This window comes from Gossypium hirsutum, chromosome A01 (assembly GCF_007990345.1).
Source record: "Gossypium hirsutum isolate 1008001.06 chromosome A01, Gossypium_hirsutum_v2.1, whole genome shotgun sequence".
NCBI classification, from domain to species: domain Eukaryota; kingdom Viridiplantae; phylum Streptophyta; class Magnoliopsida; order Malvales; family Malvaceae; genus Gossypium; species Gossypium hirsutum.
In genome coordinates, this window is record NC_053424.1 from 93,289,037 (window position 1) to 93,304,934 (window position 15,898).

The 15,898-nt window shown below is 34.1% G+C and overlaps 1 protein-coding gene across 1 annotated transcript; it reads left to right on the forward strand.

The window, feature by feature from the left end:
• Positions 1 to 7,564: 7,564 nt before the first annotated feature.
• LOC107916553 (ABC transporter G family member 7) lies at positions 7,565 to 15,355 on the forward strand. Its single transcript, XM_016845827.2, has 12 exons — positions 7,565 to 8,035; positions 8,223 to 8,413; positions 9,434 to 9,584; positions 9,890 to 10,022; positions 10,768 to 10,969; positions 11,670 to 11,946; positions 12,375 to 12,506; positions 13,207 to 13,427; positions 13,750 to 13,962; positions 14,074 to 14,158; positions 14,717 to 14,996; positions 15,072 to 15,355. The coding sequence occupies exons 1-12, from the start codon at positions 7,769 to 7,771 to the stop codon at positions 15,080 to 15,082; spliced, it is 2,163 nt and encodes a 720-aa protein (XP_016701316.1). The 5' UTR covers positions 7,565 to 7,768; the 3' UTR covers positions 15,083 to 15,355.
• Positions 15,356 to 15,898: the final 543 nt, after the last annotated feature.

A 15,898-nucleotide genomic window follows, 5' to 3' on the forward strand; every position in this document is an offset into this window, starting at 1 on the left:
TCGTACTCATTTTGTATTTTAGCAACATTTTCTATCTTTGATTAATTTATTCTTTTCAAGCTTTCCTCCCATTGAAATTCAATCTTGTCAATTTTTACAATCTTTTTCAAGCATTTTTCATTGAAATAACGATTAATAGACTAATAATATTCAAGTAAAAGGAGATCTGCATATTGCTCTGAAAGCTTCTAAATAGTGTAAGGACCTGAAACGGGACCTCTAGTCAAAACTAACCAAACTTAAGGGTTGGAAACATTTGAGAAAGAATAGTCTAAATTGTGACTATTTTTTTGGATTTTCTATCAAAGATACCAGCTGAACAAGAAGGCATGGTAGCACATCAGTGATAGAACCTTGATGAACAACTAGTAATGACAAACTAAGCATTAAAAAGGGATTATTCTCGAAAAATGACATTCTGCATTAATGCAAATATCATTCATACACATCTAGTTAGAAGCATTTGATTCATTCTAATCATGACATCCTAATCACTTAGCATAAATAGGCTCATCAAATGGGTTCTACAGGTCATGATCCCCAGAAAATGGTGTAATATATCAGAAAAACCATAAATCTTATACCCCTGAAGTTGCAGTGGGATGGATTGAAATTATAATGACGAATCTTATCTCCTTAAAGTTGCAGTGGAACAGATTGAAGTCAGGAACCTTATCTCCCTGAAGTTACAGTAGAGCAGATTAAAGCACAAGTCTTATCTCCCTGAAGTTGCGGTGAAGCAGATTGAATATGCGAATCTTATTTCCTTGAAGTTGTAGTGGAACAAATTAAAGCTACAAATTACAAATCTTATCTCCCTGAAGTTGCAACAGAGCAGATTGAAACGATTAGTCCTATACCTCTGAAATTGCAGTAGGTTGAATTAAATCTACCATAGAGAGTCTTATCTCCCTGGAGTTGCAATGGAATAAACTAAAGCTACAAGCTATAAATCTTATCTCTCTGAAATTGCAGTGGAGCAGATTGAAGATGCTAATCTTTTTTCCCTGAAGTTGCAGTGGAACAGATTAAAGCTACAAGTTACAAGTCTTATTTCCCTGAACTTACAGTGGAACAAATTAAAGCTAAAAGTTACAAATCTTATCTTTCTAAATTTCCAGTGGAGTAGATTGAAGTTATCATGGCAAATCTTATCTCCCTGAAGTTGCAGTGGAGCAGATTGAAGCCATAGATCTTATCCTCTTGAAGTTGCAGTGAAGTAGATTGAAGTTACAGATCTTATCTCCCTGAATTTGCAGTGGAGTAGATTGAAGATATAAAATATCATCTCTCTGAAGTTACAATAGAGTAGGTTAAAGTTATAAACCTTATATCCCTGAAGTTACAGTGGGGCAGGTTGAAGTTACGAGTCTTATCTCCCTAAAGTTGCAATTGAGCAGATTAAAGATGGCGAATCTTACTTTCCTGAAGTTGCAGTGGAACAAGATTAATGATACAAATGGAAAATCTTATCTCCTTGAAGTTATAGTGGAGCAGATTGAAGTTATAAATCTTATCTCTCTAAAGTTGTAGTAGAGTAGATCAAAGATAGTGAATCTTATTTCCCTGAAGTTGTAGTGGAATATATCAAGCTACAAGTAATAAATCCTATACCTCTGAAGTTGTAGTAAGTCGGATCAAATCTACCATTGCGAATCTTATCTCCCTGAAGTTGCAATGGAAGAGATTGAAGCCACTAATCTTATCTCCCTGAAGTTACAGTGGAGCAATATAAAAATAAAAAAACCTTATCTCCCTGAAGTTGCAAAGGAGCAGGTTAAAAATAAAACAAATCTTATCTCTCTGAAGTTGCAGTGTAGAAGATTGAAGACAGGCTATAAATCTTATCTCCCTGAAGTTGTAGTGGAGAAGATTAAAGCCACAAATCTTATCTCCTTGAAGTTGCAATGGAGTAGATTGAAGATAGCAAATCTTATCTATCTGAAGTTACAGTAGAGCAGATTAAGGCTACAAACATTATCTCCTTAAAGTTGCAGTAGAGTAGATTAAAGATAGCAAACCTTATCTCTCTGAAGTTGCAGTAGAGCAGATTAAAGCTATAAACCTTATCTCTCTTAAGTTGCAGTGGAGCGGGTTGAAGCTACAAATCTTATCTCCCTGAAGTTTCAATGGAGTAGATTGAAGATAACAAATCTTATACCCCTGAAGTTGTAGTGGGTTAGTTTGAGGCTACTTGGAAAAGAGAAACACCAAAAAAGTCGAGATTTGACAAGACCAGGCAAAATTGGTCCTCTTTAAGGTCTTTGCTTCATTCCTATTACACGACAATGAACAAAGAAGGGCAGCTGTAAAGGCCCAATTTAGCTCGGGCCCAAACCAAACCAAAAAATAAAAAATAATAACAGCCTAAAATTTACAAATCCAAATAATACAAAACCCTAAAGCCGAAATGGCCTACAACCTAAACTATTTTCAGTAAAATAAAAGAAACCCTAGCCCCCTTACCGCTTCTCCTCGTTCTCGTCGCCCAAGGTTTGCCACCACCAACTCTTCTGCCACCCTTGCAAAGAAGAAAACACGCAACAATAGAGAACAGTAGAAGTAGAAAAAAAGAAAAATGAAAAAAAACAATAAAACTAATATCTTGTAATATATTTTGGCTATAAGAGCCATACACCAGTTGTATTTTTGGACACGAAGAATTATAAAAAAAAAAGGTGCTGCATCTTCATTTTTATTTTTCGACAGCAGGAGTCGAGGGGTTTTTGTCTCTTTTTTTTGGTGATTTCAAGTTCAAAAGGTAGTTCTACGCGAAAAAATACAAAAAAATGGTGTTTTTGGTGTTTTTCGGCCACCAGGGACGGTGGAGCTTATCACTAGCCATCGGTGGTCGTCACAGTGGGGGCCTGCTGGAGCCAGGCCAGAGTTGGGTCTGTTTGAGAGAAAGAAAAAGAGAGGATTTCAGTGTTTTTGAAAACAAAAGGCTGAAATGATTTTTTTTGTTAAACTTTAATTTATATACCCATGATGAAACGACGTGGTTTTGGGATTCAATTTCAGATGCCAAAACAGTGTCGTTTTGGCTTAATAGGTTCGACCCTACCCATAAGCTGGAGATCCGTGTGTTTTTGTTTCGATGGGTTATTTCTATACCCAGTCCTTCTGCTTTTAAGGAGCTTTTCAATATGGTTCTTATTTTATTTTTTTCTTTTTAAATTTATCCCTATATTTTTTTTCTTTATTTATTTTGGTCCTAAAAGATGCGCATATAAGGGGGTTTTGGAGAATTGCCCATGTGACCTCTGTCATTTTTGTGTGTTTAATTTTAGGTCATCTATTTCTCTTTTTTACAATTTAGACACTTTAGATCCCATTTAAGTTATGATTCAGTCCCTTCCAAATTTATTAATTCGTTTTATTATAATTTAGGCCTTTATTTTTATTTAAACTTCCATTAAATCCTTTCTTTAATTTTAACATTTCTATTCTTATTTTATTATTATTTGTATATTTATCCATCTATTATTATTATGGTTTTTCCATTTTCATTCTGTTTGCATTTTATGCATATTTTCATACTTGTATTTCATTTTTTTTATTTTTCTCTTTGTGATTTTATTATTCCTCGTTTATTTTTAAGTCACGTTTTTTAAATCATGTATTACTTTTTCATTTATTTTTTTAGTTTTATTTAAATTATTATTGAAATAGGCCTTTATCTATTTTATATTTTATCGTTCCAATACGCTATCTATGTTATCATTTTGTATCAATTCACCGTCCCCACTTCATGCATTATGTTTGGAAATGATTAAATATTTTTACATTATGCCTCAAATGAGATGAATACACATAATTTAAATGTCACATTAGTTATTATAAAAAAATTTAAAATAGGCAATGTTCGTATTTAGAGATTCAAGAAGTCGTACCCTAACTTACGGGGTCTCGATTTTATTGTTGAACTTAAATAACCAAATATCCTTTTAAAATTAAAATACATAAGTTTTTAAATAAAAATAAATACAAGCTCATTCTCAAAGGTTCAATATGTCTTGTCCTAACTTACGGGATGTGATATTTTGCTATCTCGAGACGAGAGGTTCTTTGACATTCGTTTCGATTTATTCAAGCAGTTTTTTAAATAAAATAACATAGTATCGTAATTTAAGCTCTTTTCAAGTTTTCAATTTTCGACACTAAAGACATTAATTAATCAACTAGGTACCAGTTTTGGGCGTTACGGGGGTGCTAATCCTTCCCCATGTGTAATTGACTCCCGAACCTATTTTCTAAATTTTGTAGACCAAAATCGTTGTTTTAATAAATCAAATCTCTTATTAAAATGATCAAATTACGAGGTGCTCCGATCATACCTCATAAAAAAGATTGGTGGTGACTCCCGTTTTTGTTTTAAATAAAAAGTCGACATTTTTCAAAAATATGGTTTCGACAGTTGGCATGTCCTTCACCATTGGCATGATGCACGTACAGATAGTTTTGGAATTAGGTTTTCAATGATCTTCTATCATACGTGTTGACGTGCATGTGTAAGGCCCAACAAATTTTCGTATCTTCCACATCTGTGACTTCTAAATAAATGCGGCTTGTACCCGCCAATTGCAGCCTTCCACCGACTTCCAACACTCCCCAATATATAATGTCAGTTTAGACATGATGACTTTGTAGTCTATTGATATATTCATGTTATACCTCTTAATGGAAAATATACACTCTTTCTTACTTTCGAATCTCTGGCCCATGAACAACTCCTCAAGATCAGAATCTACGGCCAGTCAATGAGCATGTAGTATTTCAAGGTGCTCTAGGAACTTGACTGCGTGCGCCGCGTCAGGGTTTATGAGTGACATGTGTGCCCTAGGATTATTGTGTATTACAATACGTCGAATTTGGTTTCAGACTGAAGACGCGTTAATGTTTCCATCGTCATTCACGCTTTCATCGTCAATGTCATCTGGGACCTCGTCCGCATTGAGATCACTATCACTATCGACCTCGTGATCACAAGCATCACTATTATCGTTTCCATCATCACCAACCATATCAATATCAAGTGTAACATTAATATTGATGTTGATCTCGCGTACAATCGATTAACTATTGACGTACAATATCGAAGCCACCATACATGGTGCATTTTTGTCACTCTGGTTCCTACAATAAAGAGCGATCATTGTCTCCACGTCTTCATCGTCTACAAGTTCCATTTCGGTGAATTTCATGGGATCTGTTGAAACTGAAAACTTGTAGAAAAGTTTTGAGATCCTTCTCTCACAACGTCTAACAATTTTTGCACTAATCATTTCTTTCATATCATCAAACGAGACATTTCTATTAAATCTCATAGTTATTTGTTGGCGACATTCAAATATACATCCAATGATTGTTGTCAAGATTACTTCATCGAAATAAACGCATACGAAAAACTGATTATCCATCTTCAATACTCAATCTGTTAAAAAATAAATAAAAATTCTCAAAACAATTTTAAACAACAAAAAAATACTTACATAAAAAAATTAATGAATAAAAAGAGACCAAAGTTATATCAATATGCAAAAATTTTCATTCATAAGCTCAGACTTTTTCAGTTCTCATTTTGTCCATGAACAACATTTATCTTTACATTTAACCACTTAAATTCATTTCTACGTTTTCTTCCATCTCCGATTTTGTATCTTCCTCTGGGAAATTCTCTATATTAAATTATGAATTCTCTTCAAATTCATTTTTTACAATCTAATTTGGAAATTCCTCTAGATTTTCTTCTTCTTCAATCTTTATAACGGGTATTGAATTTAGAAATTCTCTTGGTAATTTCCTAACAACTAATTTATCCATCCATGGTATGTCAAACACATTTTGCTTCCCAGTCAACTTTCACGAACCTACAGTTTGTCTCACTATTTTCATTGCTCCATAAGAGATTATAAACTTCACGAAGTATATAACTAAATTCCAATAGGTTTATGGTACCAATGTTTTCCTAAGTTGGTCTAAAATAATTTGATGCTCCCGTTCTATTAATGTCCCTCTAAGGGTCAAATATTACACTTTATTCTTTCTATTTAGTTCGTAACCCTTCCATAACACTTATTGCATCTTTTGATTTACAGTAATAAGGTGTTAAATGATGTCTTCTTTTGGTTTCATTTTATAATCTTGTAATTCTCTCATCGTCTTATCAACTTTCTCCCTTTGTGCTAAAGTTATTATCTCATAAGGTAATATCAGATTTATTGCCATTTCTACCAATATCTTTGACAGAAAATATTTTTATTTCGATTTTTCAATATTTATCTATTTTTTTGGTGTTATCACTAACTAACAATTACTTTATAATAGTTACTAACAAAATAACTTTCAAATATATTAAAAAAATATTAAAACATTACATTCATAACCTAACAAATCACAATAACCCTAAACAAATAATTGACCTAAACACAAAACTTACTAACAAAAAAAACTTTAAAATAACTTAAAAATTAATATAAATTTACATTTATAACCTAACAAATCACAATAAACAAAAATAACTTAAAAAACATAAAAATAACAATAAACAAACTATATAATATTAACAAAATAATTTATTCTCATCATAATCCATTCTATTTAAAAATAAAAATAAAAATAAAAATACATTTTCTTTCTTTTTTTCTTCTTCGTTATTTCTTTCTTCTCCTTTCTTTCTTTCTTCTCCCTCTTTCCTTCCTTATCTTCTACTATTTTTTTTAACTGACCTTTCTTCTTGAACCAGACAATTAAATAGGAGTGTAAATTTAATACCCTGGTGCCACCTATCAAATAGGGGTCACCAGTGCCGCCTACCAAATAAGGGTCACCAGTGCCGCCTATCAGATAGGCAACACACCCTACACTATATCTGTATATATATATACGGGTTCATACCAGCTCGGTACAAACATTGTGCCGCCTATTAGGTAGACACCACTATTAAAATAATATACATATTTTTTAGTCAAGGCTGTCAGAATTTTAGGGTGGTGCCACCTATACACCACCCACCACTTGCATGAATGTACTATTTCGATATATAATCCCTCTGGCATATCATTTTAGTATATTATTTTTATTTTTATATTATTCAAGGAAAAAAGCCATGAGTTAATGTCGAGTTGACTTATGACACCAAATCAATTAATAACATTATTAATATATATAATTAATTGAGATAATAACTTGTAAATATTAAAATAAAAATATATAAAGTTCATTAAAATGAGAAATGAATGTTATTAGTTTTGATTCAAATCTCACCTTATATATTTTTTAATTATAAAAATATATTTTTAATTGACTTTTGTAATGAAGAAACTAAAATATTCTTAAATAATATAACTTAATTTAATTATAAATAAATATTTCCGTAATTTTTTAATCGGTTCAGAGTGAGCAGTAGATGAAAAATAAGGAATTAGGAACACAAAATTTCTGTTTTGGGTTTTCCAAGATTGCCTTATCATAAAAGGGACACGTGTTGTCCTGCGAAAAGATTTAGTTCAACAGCTAATTACTGCACCTTGCAGTGACAGATAACAAGCTCAAATGCCAAAAAAAAAAAAAAGTATAAACGTAAAACGACATGATATAACAGATAAAACGACATTGAACTTCCGTAAATACCTCCTTTAGAGAATATCTTTTCCCGTAGCCCATAGCTAATTGAAGCTCCTGCTTGCTTTCCTTTGCTTCAGCAGAGCGACACAAACGAAGAAGAAAAGAAATATAATAAAATAATTTCAAAATTATTTATATAAATATGGCGTTTGGCGCCAAAAAGGTGGGCCATATGGTCTCCGGTATTGGTGGCAACGGAATGGGCCAGATTTTGGCCGCTATGGCTGCCGCACTCTTGTTTCGCTTGTTCTCCGGGCCTGGCCCAGCTAGCTTGCCGGAAGATGAAACCTGTGAAGAAAATGACTCCGTCAACGGAGATGATGCTCCGCCACCAGCTGGCAAAGTTTTTCCGGTCAGCATAACGTGGAGGAACATCACATGTTCCCTCTCCGATAAACACTCAAAATCAGTAAGTAAATAGTAGTAACAGTTTTCCTCTGTTCTTTTTCCCTTTAATTCATTTATTGTTATGCATTTTTGCCTGGCTTCTAAGAAGATGCAAAAGGAAAATTTCACATATTTGAGCTTCGAATTGAAACTGGAAATGGTATGACTTGTTTGTCTTTTAAATATGATAGATATTTATTTTACGATAGGTTCGCTTTCTGCTTAAAGATGTGAGTGGAGAGGCAAAACCTGGAAGATTACTCGCAATAATGGGGCCATCAGGATCAGGAAAAACCACTCTGTTAAACGTTCTGGCGAGTCAGATTTTGGCATCACCGCGGTTGGCGTTGTCAGGTCTTTTGGAGTTCAATGGGAAGCCCAGTTCAACTAAAGCTTACAAGTAATGACATTATTAACTTTGAAATCATTAGAAGTGTAGTTTATATATCGGTTTTGATGGCATTTATAAGACTGTTTGTTGGTTCTTGTAGATTTGTTATGTTAAAAATTTAAAAATCTAGGGATGAGGTATATAAACCTATAATAATTGAGTTGAATATGTGACTGCTAGCACTATAAAATAATATATAATATATAATCACAAGGTAAAAAGTGTTAGATATGCCATAATGATAAGGAAAGGATGTAAGTATTATAATTTTAATAGACCCATGACATAAATATGTTAGAGTGTTATAATTACAGGAAAATTCAAGATGGGAACTACCTATGTGAGTAGGAGTGTGGTCGCTTCTAAGAGCTTTAGGGTTTGGCTTTGACAACACTTATGAAAAGAAGTTACATATACATGACCGTAATACTGTGCATTTATGCAATCAATTTTCAAGATTATCAAAATCTAGAAGTGACCCAAAAGTTATGTCACTTAGTTATTAGCTAAACGTTGTCATTATTTATAGTGATGAGTTATGTCTCTTGTTACTAAGAGTTATGTTTCTTAATTATTTATAAAGAGTCATGATTATTCAAGTAGACTCTATTGATAATTATGTTTATTGTTAAAAGATGTGATTATCCATTGGATAAAAGAGACATAAGAATTCTCATAAATAGGAGTGGAATTTTCATTTGCATGGTACACCAAAAAGACATGGAAATAAAGTTTCTTTCTATTCTTTCACTTGTTAAATTGTTTATAGAAATTGATATATTTACTATGCTCAGTGCTCAATGGATTGTTTCTGTCAAGTGCAAAAGGTAAACAGTCATTGGGTATCTTTGAGATTCATTTGCCGTAACTTTGTTGCACATCATAATATAGATGGGGCTAATAGAATCTTAAAGAAAGTGACATTGATACACGCCTTGAAACCTTTGTTAATTTCTCATGAGTTCATTTTTATCCCCCACACACTAACTTTTTGATGGCATTTCTAAGACTGTTTGTTGGTTCTTGTAGATTTGCTTACGTCCGACAGGAGGATCTTTTCTTCTCCCAGTTGACAGTTCGAGAAACATTATCTCTTGCTGCAGAACTTCAGCTTCCAGAGATATCTTCCGTAGAAGAGAGAGATGAATATGTGAACAATCTCTTATTTAAGCTAGGCTTGGTAAGAATAACATGATTTCTGTATACTGGAGATATATGAAATTGTGAGGCTTGCAGACATATTACTTTCATTGTCTCAGCTGCCATTTGCTTTACATAATAATTGAGAGATATAGAAATTAGCTGCTTCACTGGAACCTATCAGCTATGCTACCACCCTATATTACTAATTGCATGATCTTTGCTTTTGGGTTAATACAATGTGGTAAGAAAGAGGTTTGCTCAATTTGTAGTCAATTATCATTAACCTTTTTATCCTGATACAGTTTTTCTTTCTGGGTGATCTTTTTATTCATTCTCCAAAAGGTCAGCTGTGCCGATTCAATTATTGGTGATGCCAAAGTTCGTGGGATCAGTGGTGGTGAAAAGAAACGCTTATCACTAGGTTGCGAACTAATTGCAAGTCCATCTGTCATATTTGCTGATGAACCCACAACTGGTATGCATGATTAAGCATAATGTAATCTTCTTGTAAGATAGCTCTTGTTACTCAATCTTTTCCCTATGTTACGTTTGATCACATTATTTCTAAGTGGTTTCTGAATGCTTAACAAAAACCATCCATCATGATAATATCTATGCTTGATTAATTGCCTCCTCAGTAATTCCGAATTGCTATCATCTGGTAATGTATGTCAGACACCTAAGAAGTATTGATAGAGCATGTGGGGTGCAAAGAAAAAAAATTTAGCCGAGAGTGATAATTTCCAGAAGTTCTTCATAAAACATCCAGAAGTGACAATTTCACATACCATGCCATGTCCAAATCAATTAGTTGTAACCTTTATTGTAGAATAATCAGGGTTTGCCAGTGAGGTTGATCTCAGTCTTTCTAGGTAATTTTGGAACACTTAACTAAAACCCATCTATCATGTAATATCCATGATTGCCCAATTCTCAGTTATTCACAATTTGTATCCTAAAGAACTAATCTTAGACTCCTAAGAAGCAATGATATAGCATGTGTGGGGTGCAAAGTACAAAATGTAGTTAAGAGTGCTACATTTTGGAAGTTCTTCATAGAATTTGTGCCATTTATAGAGCATGAACAAGACAAAATTCGATTTTAAATACCGTATCATGTCCAAATCAATCAGTTAGACCCTAAACCTGAATTAGTGTATGGTCATTAATATTTTTACCAGAGTTGATTTTGGTTTCCCAATTTCTTCTTGTGTATTCAGGACTTGATGCTTTCCAAGCTGAGAAAGTAATGGAAACTCTCCGCCTGCTTGCACAAGATGGTCATACTGTAATTTGCTCAATACATCAGCCTAGAGGTTCGGTGTATGGTAAATTCGATGACATTGTGTTGCTAACAGAGGGCACACTTGTTTATGCTGGTCCAGCACGTGATCAACCACTGGAATACTTCTCCAGATTTGGGTTGTTATCAAACTTTGCTCCTGTTAATTATGGAATGCAATGTCTGCCTGCATGCTATGGTTCTTTATTCAGACTCAATAAATTTAATTCTGATTGTCTGATTTTTATTGACTGCGACTTGTGAGGAAGAGACATGTAAATATCTTCTGTTTAAAAATATTTAACCTCTGAAAAGGTGCATTGTTGGGTTTAGGACTAAAATTATCCACCAAGTTTACCTGCTAGGAATCCTGATTAGCATCGATATTAGTTGTATGCTGGATGAGATTTCTAATGCAACTCTAGCACTCCTATTATGCTTGAAATGTAGCTGCATGTAAGGAAAAAGAGAAAAAGAGAAAATAGATATTGCCATGGCCTCATCATTTACCAATATACCGTTAATGTGTGATACTGATGCATCCCCCTTCACACATGATCTTGTGGACTAGTTATGTTTTTCATTTTGTTTATGGAAGTGGATGATCTAAATATTCTCTCTCTCTCTCTCTCTCTCTATATATATATATATGTTGTTTCATTGATATCATAATTAAACGGCTTTGGGAATCATGAGCTGGTTTTTTTCCCCTCTGCTTTTGTTTGCTTTAATAAACAAGGACTATTATTTGAACTCTGCATCTAGATGGAAATTATCTAACAACAAAGTACCAGAATCTGAAATGATGAGACATATTCTTGAATATTTATTAATCAACAGGTACCAGTGCCCAGATCATGCAAATCCTGCTGAATTTTTGGCTGATCTTATATCCATTGACTACAGTTCTGCTGACAGTGTCTACTCTTCTAAGAAAAGAATTGATGCTCTCGTTGAAGCATTCTCAACACAGTCCTCAGCAGTTCTTTATGCCACTCCTCTTACTGGAAAGACTGGTCCTAAGCAGGGCATGAAGTTCGGCAAGAAAATTGCTGCTAAGAGGAAAGGGGGATGGTGGAGACAATTCTGGTTGCTTCTAAAACGTGCATGGATGCAAGTTGGTTTTTCTACTATTTAGTATAATTTTATGTCTATTTAGTTTTTATTTGATATCTTTAAGTTTAAGGACATGATAGAATATAGGAACAGTCATTCCCTTAAATTCGTTGGTTTGATTAAGAAATTGTCGTAATTCATTTGTCTGATATTTATTACCCAGTCTGGCCAATCATTCTAATGATGTAATCAATTTCTAACATCCAGTGTTTTATTCATTCCTGAAGCCAGAACAACAATGAAAAAAATAAAAATCCTAAAGTCAGTAAAATCATTGTATAACATGTTAGTCTCCTTTTGTGAGGTGTTTTTTCATACAATTCTTGCTAATTTTTTTTTTCTTTTACATTGTGTGGCTGTGTGTGTGCATGTATTGAAAATGATCATAACTCCTGTTCCTTTTTATTGATTGACAAAATGGTTGGCCAGGCTTCTCGTGATGGACCAACAAATAAAGTTAGAGCTAGAATGTCAATTGCATCAGCTATAATATTTGGATCTGTTTTCTGGAGAATGGGAAGATCTCAAACGTCTATACTAGACAGAATGGGTTTGCTTCAGGTATGAACCCTTTGGTTTCCTTAGAATTCTTGCTCTCTTTTCTGCTATAAAATCGCGACCATGCAATTTTTTCAGTACATGAAGTTGATCCTACTCTAGGTTCTGATTTGTGTTTTCCGTAAGAAAGTGGACCAAAGTGAATGGTTCAAGTGTTTTTGATGGGGGAGGTTAGTGGAGGGGAATTAGATAAGTATGGAAGGTATTGAGGACAATTTTTCTTTCTGACCATGCCAGAAACTGATGCACCTGATAAATGGAAATGAAGCCATTTGAATTCTATACCTTTGATAAAAAGGGTTTTTATGTTATTATGATTATTATATTATTTTTATTTTAGCAGTTTGTTCCTCAATTCCAATTGGTAGTTCAGGTAATGAAAAAACTGGCTAATTTCTAGCTTTTGCTGGCATTGGCTGAAGATCTCCATCCTCTCCCTATGGTGCCATAGCTCAAAGGCATTCTTGAGACCACATTCTAACTACTGAAACTAATGAACCATACCCTTTCCTAAAACTTTATTCTCTGTTGTTCTACAAAGTATATGAGGTTTTCATATTTGAAAGGCAGCATATTTAATCATCTACCATTCTTGAAGAGTGACTGGTGTCGAGCAATTAATGATATATATGTGATTAAGAGATGTAAGTGTTGATCGTATTAAAGTTCCTTGACACTATTCACATCATATGCCCTGTGTCAGGTTACTGCAATAAACACAGCAATGGCAGCTCTTACAAAGACTGTGGGTGTATTTCCCAAGGAACGTGCAATTGTAGACAGGGAACGTGCTAAGGGATCTTATGCATTGGGACCCTATCTTCTTTCCAAATTGATAGCTGAGATACCTGTGGGAGCAGCATTTCCTCTAATGTTTGGTGCTGTGCTCTATCCCATGGCTCGCCTTCATCCAACCTTTTCCAGGTCATTTCATTGCCTTCCATGATGAGGCTCTTTATATTGTTTACACTAGAAATAGATATGTTGCACTATCTACAAATGTCATGTTTTGTTGAAGTAATTGCTTACCACATGCCTACCTTTTCTGAAGAAGATGAAGAAAATCACGAAGAAACAATTATAGCATTTTTCTCAATGATGCATAAAAAACACATAATTTGGTTTATGATTGTCGAGGTTGAAATATCTGACAATACCAATTGAGGCACTAATATCAATTGTTAGTTAATAATTTGGTTAATATCATGGTGATTTGGTGAGTTGACCTTGGAGTTTGATTTTCTAGATTTGGAAAGTTCTGTGGAATTGTGACTGTGGAGTCTTTTGCTGCATCTGCAATGGGTCTGACAGTAGGGTCCATGGTCCCAACCACTGAGGCAGCAATGGCCTTGGGACCCTCTCTTATGACAGTCTTCATTGTGTTTGGAGGGTATTATGTAACTGCAGATAATACACCAATCATCTTCCGTTGGATTCCCCGTGCTTCTCTAATAAGATGGTAAATAAACAAATACTAAACTCTGATAAGGCATTATTTGATGATAAATCAACACCTTTCTTGTTTGTGCTTTAATGATGATAAGTCGCATCTTTGTTTACATGCTTTCAGGGCTTTTCAAGGGCTTTGCATCAATGAATTTACTGGTCTTAAATTTGATTGTCAGAATTCCTTTGACGTTCAGACAGGAGAACAGGTATGAAGAGAATATAATTCCCTCTATCTGAAAGAGTGTCCAGCTTTGACAAGACAGAATTATAACAGAATTATAAACAAGAAAGTTATTAAGGCTAGGATAAAAAGGTCTTTGTTCTGGTCTCTGTAGAGGAACTCAAAACTAGTTCCGTTTCTCAATCCAAAGTTACATGATGAGTAGTCAGATTCTTTAACTAGAATCTACAGCAACTGTTATTATTGAAGATTGGTCAAACGTTTCAAGTATAGCTGACCTCCCAGTTCATAGCTTGGTGAGAACAGATTAATTTGCTAAGTAAAGGAGAAAACTACATGATTTCCTCAAATTTAATGTGCGTATATATACCTACATATGCACACAATGTGCTTAACATTTCGTACTAGGACTAACTTGTCTGGAGAGCATGGCTAATTTAGATGGCATTATTGGGGTTAAGCAGTCTCATGATTTCCCTTTAGTTAAATTTAGTCTACGATAAGATTCTTGTTTTCTTGTTAAGCGTTCTCGTGAAGCTTTCCTCTTAGTCTATCCTAATTCTCTTTTTCTTGCTTAATCCAGGCACTCTATCGATACTCCTTGGGAGGAACATGTATGAGAGATACAGTTATAGCACAAAGTAGAATTTTGTTGTTTTGGTATAGTACCACTTACCTTCTCCTCAAAAAAAACAAACCCAAATACCCGCAGCTAAAGGCGCCTGCATCTGAGCAGATTGAACCAAAGCTAAAGCTTGAACCTTTATTAGAAACCGACCAACCTTCCCCACTCAAACAAGTTGAACAAAATCAGCAAATTGAATCAACTCCAGTAGACCAAACTGAACCATTCATCCTAGAAGGTTTGTAAAAATTTAGGCATTAATGATGTTACAAGAACTAAGAAGTGCTACTATTTATTGATTTATGTCATACAGGTGCTAAGTAAAGGAGATATCTTTGCAATAAAGGAGGGTCTCATGCATTTTCGAGCTACATTTACATCAATGGTATACTTTCCCATGTAAAATAGCTCGTCTGTGATGGATCTTTATGACGTCCATATGAACCATATCTGTGCTACACTTACAGATATCTTTTGTCATCTCTTGTCTAAAGAGTAGCTAAAACCAAGAAAATGTAGTTTTCGTAACGCATGATGCTATTGAAACTATCCTGGAATCATGAAACTTTTAGGTAATATATCATGTTCGAATCTCTACCTTTTAGGATGTCGATTTGGTTTGATTTCTTGGTCTCTTATTGAACGTAATAGCTCTATGTAATATATGTTAGCAATGTTTCACTGGATTATAGTTGAGTGTCTTGCCGCACTTATGTTGGCAAATAAGGCTAATAAAATTATGAGAAATTAGAAATTAAAACCCCTTTATAAACTCAATTGTGCTGTAATTCGGTAACCCTGAAAACAAAATCATTTTTTTGTCATCTTTCTCATTGTGATGCCCAAACCGAGAAGAAGAAATGGAAAAACCCAATGGGTTGTCATGGTATGCTTTTGTGGGTTGTCATGGTCAATCGCTCATGATGTTTTTTTACTTGGTTTGATCCACTAATTGGTAATCATGGAAGGATCATTTTCCTTGGACTGTTGAAGAAAACCAGAGAAATAGAGAGAACGTTTGATGTGGATTAGTAGCTTGATTTTTACTCCAGTCTTGGTTATACATTATGAAGTGAAAGGGGAATAAATGGGTGCTTTTTGTGGGTTTTAGGGTGATGTTGCAAACAATTTTGGGGTTCG